Source organism: Alnus glutinosa, chromosome 4 (assembly GCF_958979055.1).
Source record: "Alnus glutinosa chromosome 4, dhAlnGlut1.1, whole genome shotgun sequence".
NCBI lineage: Eukaryota > Viridiplantae > Streptophyta > Magnoliopsida > Fagales > Betulaceae > Alnus > Alnus glutinosa.
In genome coordinates this window covers 20,128,092-20,148,602 of record NC_084889.1, presented here as the reverse complement: position 1 = coordinate 20,148,602, position 20,511 = coordinate 20,128,092, and the positions used below count along the sequence as shown (strand labels likewise).

At 39.1% G+C, this 20,511-nt stretch overlaps 1 protein-coding gene across 1 annotated transcript; it reads left to right on the top strand.

The window, feature by feature from the left end:
• Window positions 1-10,882: 10,882 nt before the first annotated feature.
• LOC133865813 (uncharacterized) lies at window positions 10,883-20,274 on the top strand. Its single transcript, XM_062302297.1, has 7 exons — window positions 10,883-11,556; window positions 11,986-12,120; window positions 13,809-14,167; window positions 18,550-19,294; window positions 19,471-19,567; window positions 19,677-19,731; window positions 19,895-20,274. The coding sequence occupies exons 1-7, from the start codon at window positions 11,070-11,072 to the stop codon at window positions 19,955-19,957; spliced, it is 1,941 nt and encodes a 646-aa protein (XP_062158281.1). The 5' UTR covers window positions 10,883-11,069; the 3' UTR covers window positions 19,958-20,274.
• Window positions 20,275-20,511: the final 237 nt, after the last annotated feature.

Here is a 20,511-nt window from a genome sequence, read left to right as displayed (position 1 = left end):
CTGATCACAAGCTTCTAGAAGATGTCCATGAAGAGTCCTTACAAATTCCAAGCCAAATCAACCGGTTCTTGTGCAACCGTCCGGACGAGCCTTTGAAGGCGTCCTGAGAACTCGTAGTGTCCAGCAGTTTGCTTTGAAGACGTCCAGATGACAGAGTAACACCGTCCGGACGGCTATATCAATCTGTATTCAACACGGAGTTGGATTTCAGAAGTCAACACTGTTTGGGAAGTCTCTGCAAGTCATCTGGATGACGTTGCCACATGTCCAGCATTTTAGAATATTCCAGTGTTCCGTTCAAACACAGAAAGGAGTTATAGCGAAGACCGTCCGGATGCTCAGCCAAGCCGTCGCTGTTTCTGAAAGGATATCGCAGAAGACAGTCTGGACATGGCTAGCTTCTGTCCGGACGCTCGACAGCCAAAGTCCAAATCTCAGCAGTTTTAGGTTTTCTGTAAGCCTATAAATGGAAGGCCATAGGCTTGACAATTGTAAAGAATTCGGCAGTGAATTCTCTTTGTTTTGAGAGGGTGTTTAGAGAGATTTGAAGATTCGCTAGCTCTCAAGCCGTTGCCGGTGTGTGCTACTTTGTTCATGTGAAGTCTATCTTAGGAGGTCGGCCTTAAGGTAAAGGATTCCATTGTAGACCCCTTTCAAGTAGGAGACTTGGTTGGGAAGCATTCACGATGAGCTTCGTGTTATAGTTAAAGGTATGACTACTGCAATGAGTTTTGTGAGTACGAGTGCTTTGAAACTTGGTTTGTTTTTGGATAGTGGATTTCCTGGGTTTGACTGCCCCGGAGTGGTTTTTCTCTTCACAGAATTTCCACTTTGTCAACAAATATCTTGTCTTCTTTAAATTCCGTGTTTAAGATATTTTGTTGCACACAAACACACATTTGGTTATTTAGAAGTCATTATTTTTTTTTTCAACTGTAAAATTTTGTTTATACAAAATAAGTGTAAAAAGGAAAGCCCATGCCTCAAAATCAACTTTTAGGCTGCATTATCTTCTAGAGGATCATCGTAAGGATTAGGAGTGTTCGCGCCCCAACTCGGAACATCGGGTATAAAGTTAAGGCCGAATTCCTCCATTTCCTGGACAGCTTCATCCGGGATCCCAACTAGAAGTGGCCCAACAGTGGCAAGATCGAACTTATACTGAGGATTTGTTGCCAAAGTTTGAAAGTTCTCGAATCCCTAGTTGAAGCCCTGACCCTAGCTCTGGTCTCGAAGGTAAGGCACATAGCTGAGCAGCTTCAGATAGCGCTTCGTTTGGCCATGCAGTTGTCATATCTGGTCCGAAGCCAGATTAGAAGGCTCTCCGCTTTGTCCTGCGCTTTTAAGGCTTTGTTTTTCTCTGCCTCAAGCCTTTCCACCTCATCCTTAAGCTTTTCCTTCTCGGCTTTAGCAGCCTCGGCATTTTTACAGGCTTCGGAGCACTCATTTTGGACAACCTCCAACCAAAACTCCAATCGATCCGCCCGTTCAAACTCCTTAGACAGGTTAACAACCAAGCGGTTGTACCGCTCGTTGGATTCGAGGACTTCCTTCTTCAGACGGGCGTTGATAGAACGTTCCTCGAATATTATTGCTTCTCGAGAGGCAAGCTCTTCGTCCCGAGATTGAAGGAGGGCTTTTAGGGTCGCCACTTCCTTTTCAAGTCCCAAGAGTTGAGCTTGCACCTCGGGGGCTGGAGCAGGAGCCTATGCTTCTTGACGCCTCTTGAAGTTTTGCCAAAAGGTCGTCATCTTTAGCAAAAGCTGCAAAGTCAAAGAAGAGAAAAACTCAGAAAAATTGCGATTTAGCATAAAGTTGCCTCACATAAAAGACTGTTTCAAGAAGTTTACTTGATAGTGAGAAATGAGGATGCCTTGGGAAATCCTCTCAGGAGAAGCAATCCTAGCATTCTCTAAGAATCCCTCGGGAATGAGGTTCTTGATGGACTCCATTGGATGTCCAAGAAGACCCCTACCCAGAACCTTGAAAGCTGCCCTAAATCTCGAGGTACCAAGTTCTTTGGCAGTTGGGACTGCCTCAGCATTTGGGGCAGCTTCGGAGTCAGTTCTCCTCGGGCCAGATGTGCTAGCCCTCAGATCAGCCTCAGTCCTATCTTGAACCTCGGTAAGTTGAGACACTTCGGGCCCCATCAATCCTGCAGCTCTGGGATCAGCTTCAGGTCTATCTTGCACTTCCACAGGCAGAGGCGCTTCGGGCCTCGTTGTGCCTGCGCTTTTGGGAGTAGGGCCTTCTAGAACCCCACAATGTTGAGGAGTTTCGGGCCTCCCAGCACCCGCACCTTCAGGAATAGCCCTTTCAGCCTCCGTAATTTGATCGATAGAAGGCCTAGACCCCGGAGACATTCTACTCACTCCTTTGCCCTCGGACTCGGTGGGTGGAGGGGTGCCCATTCGCTCCGCGGTAGGAGTCCTGGGGGTATGTTCTTCCTCTAATTCTTCAACAGGTGTTTGAATTTGGGGCCGAGGAGTGGTGTCCCCTTCATCGTCATTACCCTCGGGCTCATTGCCCAAAAAGGCAGACTCTTGACGAACCTCCTCAGCGTCAGAGGGCTAATGACCGGCCTGCCCACATCCTCTCTGCTCCCGAGATGATTCCTACCAGGCGTTCTCGGGGCCCAAATTTCTTCTTCTGGGCCATATGTTTTACTCGACACTGAATCGACTCGGGGCTTGCCTCAGGGGTCAGAACTTGTTGTGCCCGGAGCATCTTGATGTCCGAGATTAACCTCCGAGCCATTATGGGACGCCCCGAAACTTATCTCATCCCTTAGGTGAAAGGGTTGCGAGTAGGGGTGTGCATGGGGCGGGGCGGTGCGGGTTTCCGCCTTTTTTGGCCCCGCCCTGTACCTTTGCGGGTTGGAAATTTCCAACCTGCAAACCGCACTTGATAAAGACTAACTGTGTGGGGCGGGTTCGCGCGGGACTGGGCGGGTATTTTGAGTGGCATTTATGTAATTTTGATTTTATTTTGTAAAAAATAAAAATTCGAAAAAAATATTGGTTTTTTTAATAAAAAAATTAAATTCATATTAATTTTTCACAGAATCTTATGAATGCAAAGTCAAATTTTTAGGAAATCAACTCTGTTTCATTAAAGAAAAAAGGGGTAATTACCTTTTCCCCCCATCAACTACCAGCTATTGTCAACATGCCCCCATGAACTGACACCTCGACCAAAAGAGAGTATCCAACTACCAACTTTACACACTTTGCCCCCTTCCTTCAGTTTAATTCGTAAAAAGACATAAATGCCCTCAACTTTTTTAAACATATTAATTTTAATATTTTTTTTATTAATTGCTGTTGGAGGGCATTTTGGTCTTTAAACCAAAATTAGAGCCCAAAAATGGAATATTCCGTCCAAGTTAACGGAATTCCTTGACGGAAGGGGGCAAAGTGTGTAAAGTTGGTAATTGGATACTCTCTTTTGGTCGAAGTGTCAGTTCATGAGGGCATGTTGACAATGGATGGTAGTTGATGGAGGGAAAAGGTGATTACCCCAAGAAAAAAATTATAATTTCAAAGCTCCTTAAATTTAGTCCTTCGACATGTTGACACATATCTTTCAATCGTTCATATTTCCATACAAGAACATTTTCCATGGAATTAACCTTGTAAACTAAACTAAAAACCCTATTAATTATAGATAAAATTCTAAGAAACATGATTTTATTTTATTTTTTCTTTTTTTCTCCTTTGTGCGGTGCGGGGCGGGGACCGGCATTTTTTAAAAGGCTAAACCCGCAACCCGCCCCGCCTCGCATAAATTTCTCAAATTAAGACCCTAACCCGCAAAAAAACCTGAAAACCCAGTCCTCTACAGGGTGGGGTGGGGCGGGTGCTGCAGGTTTTGCACACCCCTAGTTGCGAGGCTCCTGTTCCTTGGTTCAGGGAAGCTTCTGGAACAAAACCTCGGAAGCTCACCGAACCTTCCTCGGTATTGGTCTCAAGAGTAGGGCTCTTTGAAGGAGCCCTCCTCGCACCAGAAGCAGCTAAGGGAATAGCTTGCTTCTTCTTTTGAGGAATCTCTCCGGGATTAACAATATTGGGTTTGGAAGGCCTCTTTTTGGTAGCTTGTCTCAGAGATTGAGGGGCGTCACCCTTCTTCTTCATTGCGCCTCTCTTAGTGACGGTTTTCTTGTTTTCTGGGATTGTATATCCGAGGAATCATCTCATGGTTTCGTCGGTTACCAGTGTATTGAAGTCGATCTCCTCGAACTTTTTCGCTTTTACCCTCTCCTCGGTCCAATCGCACATCCTTTTGACATCTTCTTGGTCAGTTATGTTGATGGATGGAGGTTTGTATCGATCAGGTCACAGCAATCGCCAAGTCCGAGGCATCCTACGGTTCTCAGGCAAAACAGTGCCCTCGGGACATTCCCACTCCCCGGACACTCGGAAGAATTGTTGTTCCCAGAATTTGATATTTGTCAGCCCGCTCTTAAGTTTGATGAAGATAGGGGGTGTCGGACAACCAACTTGATCATCCCCTCAACAGTTTGCCTCGGCCTATAGATATTGAAAAACTGAAGGATCTTCATCTCCTTCTCCAGAACCAACCTCCACAGTATGTAGGAGGCAAACAGGTACCTCCAAGTGTTCAAAAGGATCTAGCTTGGTGTGACCATCAGGAATAAGACGAAGTCCCTGGCGATCTCGGGAAAAGGAAGCCGAAGACCCTCCATGAACATCCTCTCAAAGAGAGTGACATCACCACCGTTCAGAGCTCGAGTCTTGGGGTTTTGATAGAATATCCTCACCGTCAGAGGGATGTCGTAATTCAGGCGCAGGACATCCTCATGTCTTTCGAAGATGACAGTTTCTACCCTGCTCTCTAATGGAGAGAGATCCACAGAACTGTCGGATTTCTTGGTTCGAACCCATGAAGTGGAAAGAACTTCAGAGGCAGATTTCTTTTTGGCCATCTTAGAGAAGAGAAGCAAGAAATCGAAAGAAGATGGAAGGGCAAAAGGAATTTAGGAAGGAAAAAGGTTGAAGAATCAGCAACAATGGTAAAAGTGAGTAGGTGCAGTAAAGTACAGTATTTATAGGGGGTGAAAAGTAGGGAGTTAAATGCCCCACACGTGTTCGAGAAACCAAAGGGCGCCATTATTTAAAAAATCCCCAAAATCAAGGAGGTGGCTGTTTGAAATTCAAAAAGTTAATATTAAAGGCGCGACCTCGAGAATGCAAGCCTTGATTTGACAAGTCGGCGTCATTATGAAGTGTGCAGGACTTAGTCATAATGATGGGAAAAGGCAGCGACTGACAAACGTGGCGTGAATAGCGACAGTTGTCAAAAAATAAAAATATATGGATTAAAAAGATACAAATAATTCTCTTGAGTTCAAAAAGTTGAAATAAGGGAATTGGGGGGTAACTGTTGGGAAATAATAAGTCCCGGAGCCACGTGGCCACTGAGTTAATTCGGAGTTTCAACCCATAGGCTCGACCCAGTCCGACTCGACTCGATCACCTCGGACAGAATACCTCGGCTCGACTCGGTCCAACTCATGTAGTTTAGCTCAATCCAAACTTGCTAGATCACCTTGGTCAAAACGCCTCGGTCGGGGTACCTCGGATGTTTGTCGATTGCTCAGCATGGATAAAACAACCCAGTGCTTGAAACACTTCGGACTATAGCATGACCCGATAGATGGGACGCCTTGGACCTCAAGACTCCGCAGGATGCGGAATACTCCGAGATCTCCTAGTCTGTATAGAGCCAAATGTCTCGGATGTTCCTGCCTCGGAGTTTTGGTCAGTACGAACACTGTAAGGTTATCCCATCTTCAGCAAAATCAATATTTGTTAACTATTAGGATTCTAAGTTCAAGATTTGTGAGACTTCTGTTGAAGTATCTAATCCCAAGATTTGAGGAACAAATCCATATCCCAAGATTAAAAGGATACAGATCCCTGTCAACGTGAAGTTCATTTGAAAAAGGAAGAGTCCTATCCAACCTACACTCAGTTCAAACTTTATGAAGATAAGGTTGAAATCTGTATGATCTAGTGCTAAGACTCCTATTCCAGATATACTTCAAGGACTCCTATAAGTTTATAATTAAGGTCACCATACCAGGTATTAAGATATATTCTCTAAGCTCTGAAATTCTAGAGTTTTCCCTGAAAAGCATAAAGTCTATACTGACTTAGTCATCGGAGTGGGCATAGTCGGTACCCCAGACTAGTCATTTGTTATTTTTTGCAAATTATCAAGGAAGATAGGAGTAGGAGGAGTTTGATTGACAAATTACAAGGTGACATGTCATCATACCGGAAACTGCACCAACACACAAAAACCCCAAAAATTGGAACTATGTTAAAATAAGATTAGTTTAAACAGAGATTAATTTTCGCAACACAATTCCCTGTGGATTTGACCTCGCACTTGCACACACATTATATTGCAAACGATTCGTGCGCTTGCAAGTACTTTTAAAACTCACAACAATATCCCTCCTCCCTTAACAGAATTTTGTCCACGAAATTCGTAAACTATGCTTCGCATAAAGTTTACATTAAGAGGAGATTTAGATTCCTAAATCTTAAGTCTAGTGACAGTTTTTTTTTTTTTTTTTTTTTTGAGAGTAGATCGAGTGAGGGAAAAGGAGAGGATTTCTACTGTAATCCAAAAGAGATAAAGAGAGAAGAAGATAGGAGAAGGGAGTTTCTGCTCTTTCTTTGAGCTTCTGGCCAAGACAGAAAAGGAGAGAAGAGAGAGAGAGCTTCTTGAAGCTCTGTGTAATTCTATGCATAGAGAACCGAGAGAGAAATAGGGAAGAAGGAAGAGAAGTTGTGCGTGAACGTAGAAGGGGTGCCTCTCCTTACATAGTAAATTGGACGACCTAGTTGACTCCATTTTGATCTGATCCAATGGTTGGGAATGCAACTTGGGCTACAGGTTGTAAGATGTTTTGATAAAATATCGGATATAGGTGTTCGATATGATGGAGTTTATCCTCTGCAGAACTATGTCGATCGATCTCAAGATATTGGCAGTCAAGCGTCGTGTGGATCGATCGCTCAATTTGGGGATCGATCGCCCGATTTGGGTATTGATTGCCGATCTCCAAATTAGATATTTCTATTTCGATTTATTGTTTAAGGTCCGATAGTCTTATCCAATTAATTTGGAACCGTAAACGTGTCTCAAATATTATTGAATATTCAATCCTATAAATATTTATATAGTAAGATCAAATATCAATGAATATTTAATCATATAAATATCCAAATCTTTATATTCTTTGTATTATTATTAGGTCGTACATTTTATTTTAAGACGTTATATTTTATGTCTTAAAATCTGGGGCGCTACAATAAATACCCATTGTACCAAACTTTTTTCGAGAAGATAAATCAAATGAACTAAATTTCCCTAACTGAGCAAGCATCTTAGATAAGGGAATTATGGGGTAATTCTTGGGAAATATTCCCACAACCACCAATGAATGGACTTATCGAATCTATATAAGCCCACAAAGATGTAGGCTCATGAAAGTGATAAGCCAAAGTCTATCAAAATTGAGTCACCAACTCTACTTGCCGAGGACATCTCGGGATTGCCAAATCCCATGAAGGCCGGGAGAAATAGTCGCACCACATTTTATCTGGGAGACAGGTAATCTATAGAAGATCTCAACTGATACAATATCATGTCTTGATATATATGGAGGGAGTTCTGGGATGAATCAATCTTGAGATTCCTGAAACATCGTGGGAAGCTCAGAATCCCGATATTCAATCTAATCCCGAAAATCTTGGAATCAGCTCCCACCCGATTTGGAATGACAGTTAAAGGCTCGCCTATAAATAGGCGAGGACCATCAGGTATCAACATATGAACTTTTGTGCTTTACACTTAATGCGAATTACTCTCCAAAAATAGACTTAAGCATTGGAGTGGGATCCAGTTCGCACCCCCGACAAACTCATCTGCTTACGTTTATTGCTTTACAGCAATTGAAGAAAGTATTCATTAAGATGTATTTCACCATACCAGAAATTGTTCTAACATATTATATGTATATAGGTTCATTATGCATACGCACAGATTTATATATACACATAAACACACATATATCTATATCAAGACTCACGATAACAAAAATTCAAGTTATATCTATTATATTAGGAAGATAATTCATCTTTACTTAAGATGTTCTAATTACGAAATTAAAATAATACCATAAAAAATAATAAAAATGAAGTTATATGAGTTTATACAAGTATAGCTCATTTAGTAATTGATCCTAATTTTGTGTTCAAGATCAGCTCAATTATTAAATGAATTGAATTTGAATCAAATTTATACCAGCAAGTATCTAATGGGTTGTCAAACAAACTTGTTCACTTAGAGCATTTCTAATAGCCTCACCAAAATAGTTTTTTAGTTATTTTGATGAGCTAATTTGATGAAAACACTAAAAAAATCACTCCCAGCAGCCTCACCACTTTAACCAAAAAGTTTTGGTAAGTGAAAATACTCACCAATTTTGATGAGTAATATTCACTCACCAACTCTCTCACCAATTTTGCTTCTCCTTTTTCTCTCACATGATTAGCACATTTTTTTTTATTTTTTCTCTCATTTTCTTCTCCCATCTCTCACACACGATGATGTCCTTATTTTATGGACATGAAGGTTTAATTTTCTTTGTCCCTAACATAAACTTTGTGGTTCTTTCATTTGTCTTTTCTTTCTTTCTTGAATTTGGTTGAGAAGCAAATGAAAACTTCTACGAATTTCTTAGCAATGATCTAATCTCAAGATGAAGGTGTATGGAATTAAATAAAAAAAGAAAAAAAGAAAAAGATGAAGCTCTATGGTAGCTTGTTGTATAAAAAGATTAAATAGAAAAATAATATAGAAATCTGAAAAAATGGAATTTATATGAAATAATGATAGTGAATAGTTAAAATGGTGAGGCTGTCAGGAAAATTTTAAAAAAATGGCTCACCAGAATATAGAAAAGTAATTTTTAGCTACTTTGATGAGTAAAATTTGATGAGGCTACTAGGAATGCTTTTATGACCCTAGATCATACTCTTGAAATTTGTTCTTCCATGAACATCATTGTAGTTCATCTCCATTTCAATTGATGGTATCTTTTCTTAATTTAATAACTTCTTATAGAACCACTATGGCTTCATTTGTTAATTTTTTTTAAAATATTTTTTATTTTAAAAAATAAAAATATACTTTCTTTTAAAACATTTAACAAAAGACTCACTTAAAAAATTAATTAAAAAAAAAACCATAAAGTACTTTACAAAAAATAATATGAAAAATATTTTTCAAGAAATAAATCACAACACGCTTGCTTAGAAAACTTATTATATCTTCTTATAGGACTATTTTGAAAAAACATTCGCTTATTATTCCTTTTTTTTTTTTTCTTTTTTTTTTTTTTTTTCTTTTTTTTTTTTTTTAAATGTGGAGACTAATTTATGACTTTATATATATATAGAGAGAGAGAGAGAGAGAGAGAGGGGTGGCCATGCACAACCACCTCGAGCAGAGAAGATGGGTGGCTGAGCTATCACTTTTTTTTTTTTCTTTTTTTTTTTTTAATTTTTTTATTATTATTTATCAATAAGAAAGTTAGCCTCCACACTAAAAAATAAACTGGTGTGCATGTTTAGTGTTTATTTATTTGAAATATAGAAACACTTTCTAAAAGGTTTACCAAATAATTTTCTTAAATATATCATATAGATTTTTTTTTTTTTTTTTTTTTTTTTTTTTTTTTTTTTTTTTTTTTTTTTTTTTTTTTTTTTTAACATGGACTCCACAAAATACACTTCTCAACTTTATATATCGCAATAAAAAATAATTTCAAACAAAAAATTAAAACAACTTTTTCGAAACATTTAACAAACATACCTCAAACCTATTTGATTATACTAATGTTTGAATGTTTGAGATGTGTTTTGAGTATTTGAAAATCAAAAAGAGTATTTTAAAATTTTTTCACACAGGGTTTTGATTTGTATAAAAAGTAATGTTATTTAGTAAATTAACATATGATTATTATACAATTGAAATAACGTAGTAGTGAAAATTACTCATTAAAAAAATAAAGATTTATAAAAAAAAAAAATTCTTTTATAATAGTTGTAGAGCATCCTAATATGGCTGAATGGTTAAAGCGCCCAACTCATAATTGGCGAATTCGTAGGTTCAATTCCTACTGGATGCACGCCAATGGGACCCTCCAATAAGTCTATTGGAATTGGCTCTGTATCAATGGAATCTCATCATCCATACATAACGAATTAGTGTGGTATATTCATATCATAACATATGAATAGTAAGAACTAGCATTCTTATTGAGACTAAAGCTCATAAGGAAGAAAATAGATTTATAAATGGAATCAAAGATATAGTATTTACAGACAAAAGTATTCGGTTATTGGTTAAAAATCAATATACTTATAATGTCGAATCGGGATCAACTAGGATAGAAATAAAGCATTGGTTCGAACTCTTCTTTGGTGTCAAGGTAATAGTTATGAATAGTCATCGACTCCCGGAAAAGGGTAGAATGTGACCTTTGCGTTTTGTGTGGTTCGTTAGTGAATCGAATTTTTGGGAACTAAAAAGCAGTTTTATTCCGATATTTCCATTTTTTTTTTAAAAAAAATTTGAGTTCAACTAGATATATCACAATCTTATGAGATTTTGACACATTTTTCAAATGATAAATCTCATGAAATTGTGGCACATTAAGTTGGAACTAAATTCTTAAAAAAAAAAAAATTCGGATTGTTAATAAATTCTCACCTCTCATCTGAAAAAACAAAAAATAATAATAATTGTCACATCCCACCACGTTGGTCCGTCAAACTCTCCTCCTGGCTGCCAGGTGATGTAAACATTCCCGCAGCCGAAAGAACTCGCGTCAAACCTCTCTCTGAAACTCTACAAAACCCTAACAAATATGAAACCCCAAAACTAAATTTCCTCTATGGCTTTTAATCATCCTTCAATCATTCAATTTCTTCACGACCAAAATCCTAGCGATTGACACCCACGTTCCCATGGAAGCGCGTCGCCCCTCTCGAGCCGTCATCGACCCCAAGGTCCGCCACGTCGGCTTTTTCGCCCCCGTCGCCAACCTCCTACCGGGCCAGAATTCCACGTCGCTCTCCGGCTCTCCAGCCGGGAATTCTCTCTCTCCGGTGATGATTCCCCCTCCACGTCACCCTTCGGACCGCACGCCTGCCGTGCCGGTACCGGACACCGGGCTACGGCGCCAGGGTAGTGACCACGTGCCCGTTGGGAGCTACAACCCGTCCGAGTCTCTGCTGAGCTCTTCGCCGGCGCCCTCGTCGCCCTCGGGTAGGGTTGGGCTGGGCGACGGAGAGTTCTCCGAGGAGTCCGACGGGTGGTACAGGTACCGACGTAGCGGGTCGGGCAAGTTCGATCTGACTCTTCCCGATACGACTCTGGAGAAGGCTCCGGATAATCCGGGGAAAAGTTCTGCCGCGCCGGTGTTGGAATCGAAGAAGCCTGTCCACGTGCCCGGTAATAATGCTTTATGATCATTGCCGTTGCACTATGAATTGAATTTGGATATATAATGATGAATTTCGTTTGGAATTTTGTGGTTGTTGTTGTGTTTGTGCGAATTGGTTTAGATTGATATTTTTTTGAGGAATATTTGTCCGACTTGTCATGTTTTGGTTTTAACCATTTTATCAAAGCTATTGTTTTGCTGCCAGTTGCCTGGATTTACTATCTGATTTAAGAACTTACTCGTGCCTGTTGAACTAGAAGTTGTCAAAGTACATCTTTTTAGGCATGATTTAAATGCTGGTTCGTTCCTGAAGTTGCTAAGTCGCTGCTTCCTGTTAATCATATGGAACCTTTCTGTGTGTCCTTTTTTTTTTTTTTTGGTTTTAAACGTATATTGTACTATTTGTTCCTTTCTAAGAATTTGTAAGAAAATTGCAGAAAAGAGTGGAAAAGCTGTTGTGGAAAGGCAAAATGAACTGCAGTCTAGTTTGAAGCCGCTGAAAGAAAAAACAACCAAAGCTGAAAGGCGTGCCTTGCAGGAAGCCCAAAGAGCTGCAAAAGCTGCTGCAAAAGGTTCAAGAATTGAGCTCATGTGTATTTGTTATTCCATGGTTGACTATCAACAATTGATTGATTTTCTTCTAAGTTGACAGCTTGTTTGCTTTATTTGTTTTCTTCTTAAGTTCTTCCCCCCCCCCCCCCCCCCCCCCCCAACTCTCCCCCTCTTTTCCTTTGGAAAAATGAGTCTGCTTCGTTTGAACTTTTTACTTCATTTCCCTTTGAGAAAGCAATTAAATAATCAGGCAGCTGACTAATTGTGCATTGGTTTGCGCTTTTTACCCAAATAGGGCATGAATTGAATTGAACTTTGTAGGTTTCGAAGCTCTTATTGGATCTTTATATTTTGGTTAGGCAGCTATAATTTTTTATTTTATTTTTATTTTTATAGATTTTTATGTTTTTATATTTGTTGGTTTTTTTGGAGCTTGAACTCATTAAAATATGTTAGTGGTGGCTTGACATTGTTTTCAACTTTCAATCAACTCTGAAAATGCCTCAAAAGCTGCAAGGAATTTTTCTTTGCAGTTATAGCTAATTTTCATTTTTTTACTTACAAAAAAAAAAAAAAAAATATAGTTTTCTTTTTCTTCCTACCGTATAGCTTGATCATATCAAACACCGATTTATTGCTCTTTCCTATAAGTTGCTGAGAGCTGCATTTTATCATTAAAAGTGGCTTTTTTTTTTTCTTCACGAGGACAGATGGTGTGTGGATTTTTTTATTTTTTTTTTCAGAAAACATTGATTTTTTGAGATATGTTGCTTTTATGCTCAACTCTTAACATTCGACAGGTCTACTCTATTTAGGGAACCTTTTCTTTTGGGCTAAAATTTCTTAGGAAGGGTCTTTCTGATATTGTTTGGGACACAAGCTGTCAAACTTGAAATTCGTACCAGTATAAATTGTATCAATACACTTTCTATTAGTGCTTATGTCATGGTATCTATGGTGGTTAAATTGATATACCATATATCTTGGCCAGATGATAATTCCCTTGGTAAAAGTTGTAATGGCTTATAGTAATGTTAACCTTTATTTTTTTATTTTTTATTTTTTAAAAAAAAAATAAAAAAAATAAAAATAAGTAAACAGAAAAAGCGTAAGGCGCCCCTATAGTAATGTTACTTAACCAAATACAGGTAGGTTTTCAATATTCATGTAAACAAATCAATGTTTACCTTTGAATGAGTGGTTCCTCAGAAGCCAGAAGGTTTCTCTTTGCTTTTAGTCAAGCTTGTCCCTGGTATTTTACAGTTTCTAAGTAGGGTACTATATAAGGCTGTGAGCCTGAGCATGTTTGCATGTGGATATCAATCTTTTGGTGCATATGGATACATTTATGCATACACATGTATATGTACATGTGTGTAGTGTCCGTGTGTGTGTGATATCTACATGCTTCATGCCATTTATGTGATCCTGAGCAGGTCAATGTTTAGTTTTGAATGAGTGGTTACTCGGAAGCTAGAAAGTTTCTCTTTGCTTTTAGTTAAGCTTGTCCTTCGTATTGCACGGTTTCTAAGTAGGGTATTATATTAGGTTGTGAGCCTGAACAGGCTTGGGTGTGGATATAAATCTTTTGATGCATATGGATGTATGTATGCATGCACATGCACATATATATATTTGTGCCTGTGTGAGAGAGATATCTACATGCTTCATGCCATTTATGTGATCATTAATTGTTCATATGATGTAGGAGAGGGTAACAAATCTGCTGCTGTATCTGGAGGAGCAGCTACAAGTAAACCTGTGAAGCAGCCTTCAATAAAGAAAGATGGTCCTCCAGTTTCATTGTCAATTGCAGCTTCTGACAAAAAAGGCGGTGACCGTCCACCCGAGAAAGACAGGAAGAAAGATGTTCCTCCTCCACGGATGCAATTTGATGATAAGAGCCGAGTGGAGAAGGCTAAAAGACGTGCAGTTGTCAATCAAACTGAAGCTAGAAACAGAGTTGAATTGTTTCGGCATTTGCCTCAATATGAACATGGAAGTCAGCTTCCTGATCTAGAGTCCAAATTTTTCCAACTTGATCCTGTGCATCCTGCTGTATACAAGGTACTTTATTTAGGAACTTAGTTATGATCTGTTAGTACTTTAAGATTATTTCTTAGGCTTCAAGCCTTTGAATAGTAAATTGAAACCTGAACATTCAACTTCCATTTATGTAACAAACAAGCTTTGTTGCCCAGACACTTAGTTATGATCTCTAAGTAGTTTGAGTTTATTTATTTATTTTCAGGCATCAACCTTTAACTGGTAAATTGAAACTTGAATATTCGTCTTCCATTTATTTAACAAATAACAAGCTTTGTTGCCCAGACAGACATGGGAACGGACAGAACATGACATGCATAGAGACATGGAAAATTAAAGAACTAGATGTCCGCACACGTGCATGTGCTTGCACCCTCTATATGAATGGCTCAAATATTTTGTGATTGCAGTTATATTCAATGTTTAAATATGTTAATGAAGTAGTTTCGTGCAGTGTACTTTACTACCCAAGCGTCAGTTAAGTGTCTCTTGTTGCAACTCTAAAAGTATGATAAATTCTGGAATGTATTAGAGACATGTTGAAGAAATGCTGGAGAAGTGTCAATGTTTAAAACCTGGGAAGCGAGACGGCTTTTTCTTCTGAGACGGGTTCGGAGCGGGTATCGGGTCCGGTTTTGTGCCCTAGTTTGGGTTTGCCTCAAAGTTTCCCGGAGGCGGCGGCAACAGCTCTGCCGAATGTTAGATCCTTGCCGGAGTCGACGTCGGAGTTGTCTTCTGGGTTGCGTCTGGCTCGTTCTTTTACTGGGGGTTTAGAGGATGCTCCGTCGGGAGCCACTATGACCGCGGATCCGACTCTGTCAGCGATTCTTGGGTGCTCTCTTCAGATGGAACCGTCGTCGTTGCCTTCTCTTGGGGCGGTTCCGTATCTGCCTTCTTCCAGGAGAGGGGCTAGCGTTTTCTTCTTTCCCCCAATGCCGGCTTCTGATCTGTCTTGTCTGGCAGATCCAGCTCCTCCGGTTTCTGCCTCTTCTTGTCTGATTCCTGGTTGTGCTGACAGTGAGATGCCAGTTAAGAAGGTTGCAGATTCTCCGGAGCCCCCAGTGAAGCTGGGTCTTAAGAAGGGGTTTCTCAACCATCGTCCGAAGGTGCCAGTTTCTCCCACCTTGCCTCGGAAGGCAAATGTTTTAGGGATGGTTGGCCCTTCCTCCCCTTCGAGAGGCTGCCAATCTCGAAATTGGCTGGTTGGATTTGATCATAACGGGGAGGTTGTGGTTTGGGAGGACGTCAATGATTTTTGGGATGGTTTGCCCTTGGATTGGGATATGGATGGTGATTTTGAGGAGGAGGCTTTGGCTATTCGGGATGCCATGGAAGAGGAATTTCTGCGTGAGAAGATGATAGCGCGCCAGAAATTGAAGGGAAAGAGGGAGTTGCTGAATTTGCAAAGTTCCGTTAACTATGGTGTTGCTTCAGACTCCTCTAAGCGCAGGAAAGGAAAGGGCCTCAAGTTGTAGGGTAGTGTTCTTTAGAGGGCTTTTGGGTTGTCTCTAGGTTTCTTTTGTGGGTTGTTTTGGGTTTTTTTCGGGTTCTAGGGTTTTCCTTTCGGGGTTTTTGGTGGGTTTCGGGCTTGGTCCTCTTGGGGTTTTTTTGGGTTTTTTTTTCTTTTTTTGTGCTGGCTTTGGCTGCTCGTGTATACCCCTGGTGTACTTAGAGGCACCTTACGCTTTTTAATAAACTTACTTATAAAAAAAAAAAAAATTTCAAACCTGTCTGACACAATCATGGCTTCTTTCTGTTATAGTCTGTGCAACTTGAGAAAGAGGATGTACATGTTTTGTCGATTGTCTTTTCTTCTTCTTCTTCTTCTTCTTTTTATTTTTTATTTATTTTTATTTTTATTTTTATTTTTATTATTATTATTTTTCTTTTCTTTTCCTTTATTTTTCTCTTTGGTTTTTCCTTGTGTTGGTAGACCATCTTCTATGTACAAGGGACCCTTTCAGTTTAACTAAACCTGTATTGTGTGACTTAGGTGGTAGGATTATCCTTATCAAGACCACCCTATCCAATTTACCTACGTGCTTCATGGCCCTATTTCCTCTCCCTGCAAGTGTTGCAAATAGTATTGAGAAGCTCCAACATGATTTCTTATAGGTGCTAGATTTTTGAATATAAGTGAGATGGTTGAAAGTTTGTACACCGATCTCTAAGGAGGGGGGGGAGGGGGGGGAGGGGTGGGTTGCGGCTTGGGGATTAGGAACTTGCTGAGGTTCAATCATGCTCTCTTAAGTAGGCTCTGGTGTTACGGGCTTGAGAGAGAGGCTTGGTGGAGGGCAATGGTGGACTCTAAATATGAAAGTGCATGGTGAGGGTGTTCTAGTATCCCATCAGGGCATATGGGGTGGGTTTATGGAATATATATATATATTTTTTAATGAATAATTCAAATCTTATTGAGAAAAAAAGGGTTAAAACCCTCGTACGCAAAAAGTATACAATAGAGACTCAACCTTATAAGCTGCTACAATGTAAAAAGCTAATCAAATCAACCAAATTTGTAGAGACAAAGTTAGGAACATTAACAAGAACCCAACCCAAGAGAGATCTCAAAAAAGAAGATTTTAGAAAGAGCATGTTTGTCTCACTATCCTTGAAAATACGACGATTCCTTTCTCTCCAAATGCTCCTCATTAAGAGGGTAGGAATAACTTTCCAGATAGCCTCTTTGGGATGTCTCATCCCTTATACTATCCAGCAATGAAGAAGTTTTTGGATGTTGCTAGGCATAACCCACAAGACTCCACAAAGATTAAGAATCAATTGCCAAAGAGCCGGAGGGGTTGGGGGAAGTTTTGTAATTAGACTAGATTTGAGGTGGGAGATGGATCCAAGATTAGATTCTGGCATGATCTTTGGTGTAGGCATACGAACCTTAAGGAAGATTTCCCAGTTTTATTTGATATAGCTTGCATACAGGATGCTTTTGTTATGACTTGTGGAATTTTCTGGAGGTGCCATTCAATGGATTATGAGCTTTACTAGATCCGCTCATAATTGGGAGGTGGAAGCCATTGCCTCGTTCTTTAGGGTGTTGTATTTAGCGAGAGTGAGACGGGAAGGGGAGGATAAGTTGTGGTGGATCCCTTCCAAAAAGGTCTTTTTTTTTTTTGGTTGTTAAATCTTTCTACAGCATCATGAGTTGTCATGATTGTGTTTGATTCCTTTATAAAAGTGTTTGGCGAACTAAGGTTCTGTTGAGGGTGCCCTTTTTTGGTTGGCTGGTGGCCCTAGGAAGGATCCTTATGATAAACAATCTTCAAAAGCGGTACATCATGGTGGTTGATTGGTGTTGCTTTTTTAAAAGGAATGGGGAGTCTGTAGATTGTGAGGTTGCTTGTGCCATTTAGAATGTCTACTTCAGTCGATTTGGGTTGTCTTGGGTCATGATGAGTAATCAATTTGTATGCTTTTTAGTAGATTGCTAAACACTCAGAGTGCTATTGTGTGGAAGATGGTACCTTTTGTGGTGTCTATGGAGGGAAAGGAATGATAGATGTTTTGAGGACCGTGAGAGAACTTTGGAGTAGATTAAGTCTCTATTTTTCAACACAATTGTGGCTTCTCTTTGATGATTAGTTAATCTATTTTTCAAAACATAGATTAAGTCTCTATGTTTTGAGGACCGTGAGAGAACTTTGGAGGAGATTAAGTCTCTATTTCTCTTTGATGATTAGTTATCATGATTTTCTTGTTCTTTTTACTCCTAATTCGGTGGCTTCTCATATATACTTCATATGTACCTGGGGTGCTTTACGCTTTTAATGATATTTTGTTTACTTATACGGAAAAAAAAACTTTTGTTTTCAAATGACCATTGTTAAGCACATCAATATCTTTCAGCAACCTGACTCAATTTGTTTCACTGTTACATGGACTGGACAGTAATGTTTTATTTTACTTTGGTTACATTTCTTAATTTTCGAAAAGGCTTTGTTAGAAGAGTGCACAACAAATAAAAATGGATGAGAATGTAGCTATTATTCTAAAAGAAGTATTAATTTTTCTGAGGACCTGTTTAGATGTATTTTTCTGAGTATTTTGATTTATTGAATAATCAATTAAAAAGCTCACTTGAAATCAATTGTTTTTATATAATTGTATGATTGGTTATAAGATTAAAGAAGAAATATCGTGTAATATGATCATTATCTTGCCTTACATTATCCCACCAGATTGATCGTTATTCTGTCAATTATTGATGTAAACAATCATTATTCAATGTTGTCTTTTGGTTAACTGAACAGTATTTTGAGGAAAAACAAGCAGATTTAATCTAATTTTTATATTTTATCGCTCTGAAAATATAAGCTAAACAGGTCCTTAATTTCATACCAGTTAAACAAAATGTAGTTTATAATCTGCTTGGGGTGGATCTTTGTCAGGTTGGATTACAATATTTAGCTGGAGATATAACTGGGGGTAATGCTCGTTGTATTGCGATGCTTCGAGCTTTCAGGGAAGCCATAGAAGACTATTCCATGCCACCAGAAAAAAATCTTGCGAGAGATTTGACTGCAAAAATCAGTAGTTATGTATCATTCTTTACTGAATGCAGACCACTTTCTATCAGCATGGGGAATGCGATTAGGTTTGTAAAGAGCCGTATAGCAAAGTTGCCACTAAATCTTTCTGAATCAGAAGCGAAAGCTACACTTTGTTCAGATATTGAGCGTTTCATAAGTGAGAAGATAATACTTGCGGACAATGTCATAATTAGACATGCCGTCACAAAGATTAGGGATGGAGATGTTCTTCTCACTTATGGATCATCATGTGTTGTTGAGATGTTTCTGTTATATGCCCATGAGATGGGGAAACAGTTCCGTGTTGTGGTAGTAGACTCGCGTCCAAAGCTTGAGGGCCAAGCATTACTTCGTAGGCTAGTGGCAAATGGCCTGAGTTGTACATACAGTCATATAAATGCCATTTCTTATATTATGCATGAAGTTACACGAGTTTTTCTTGGGGCTGCCTCTGTATTGTCAAATGGAACTGTATATTCAAGGGTTGGGACTGCATCTGTTGCAATGGTTGCTCATGCTTTCCGTGTTCCAGTTATAATCTGCTGTGAAGCCTATAAGTTTCATGAAAGGGTACAGCTTGATTCTATCTGCTCTAACGAACTAGGTATGCCATCCTATGTGAGCTGATGTTGATTTTGCTTTTCTCCTTTGATTAACATCACATTTACCAGGGCCTTCATTGGCAGGGTCATGAGTGAGTAAATTACCCTCGCCCCCTCCTGATTTCCTCCCCACTGTTTTGAATGAAATGAACCCTGAGCATCTCCAAACTGTATGCAGGTGATCCTGATGCTATTGCAAAAGTTCCTGGAAGAATGGATGTGAATTATCTGAATAATTGGACCAATAAGGAAAATCTACAAGTTCTAAATTTAATGTAAGCTTTATCACTGAAAATAAAAAAGTTCCAAATTTTGTTCTGAACTGTTCAAATTACACATCATTTTTTGGATAAGGAAATTTACACTGGTATCACACTGTAACAGGTATGATGCTACTCCTTCAGATTATATCTCCATGATTATCACAGATTATGGCATGGTAAGTCATGTTTTCATACTGATCCTTAAATTATAGTCTCCTTTATTTAGAAGCATGCCAGGGATAGGATAGGATTTGATATATTTTTTTTTTTTTTCCCTGGAAGCTTGAGATTGTTTTCTAATTTTTAGTATTAATCGTTCTCTTATTGTTCTTATTGCAGATCCCAACCACTAGTGTGCCTGTCATTGTGCGTGAGTATCGAAGGGAGCACTTGTTCGTATAGAAAAGTCTGCATGGGCGACATTGTTGGATGAATAAAGGTCTTCAGTTTTTGTAGTTGCCCTTAGAAATGATACTTGAAATTTTTTCGACACCTAGGAATATATCTTATCATTCTTTACTTTTAAATAATAATGTTGTGTCTTACCAATCTTGATGGTATTTGGATTTTATTTGGTAAACATGACGCAGTGAAGAGTGCACAATTTTGCCTCTCCTGAAAGTGTAATCTAAAATATTTAGTTGTATATGTTTGCCTTTTGGTTTGCAAGTTTTCCACATGGAAGCTGATCAATTGATAGTAAATTTTTGTTCTCCAAATATTAATACTTATTGATTTCATTTACCATAGATATCGCTTGGCTTGCTTTTCATGAGATTAAGATTAGCCTCTCTGAAAGTGCCTTCCGGGCTTTGAATGGATTGCTGTCCTTCTACTTGAAGTGACGCTCAACTTATATTTATCAGATGTATCTTTTTAGCAATTCTCTCCAGTCTGTATCCTCTGTTGTGTGGAATGTTTGGTCTGTTTAGGAGGTCAAAACCCTCCAGTGTATA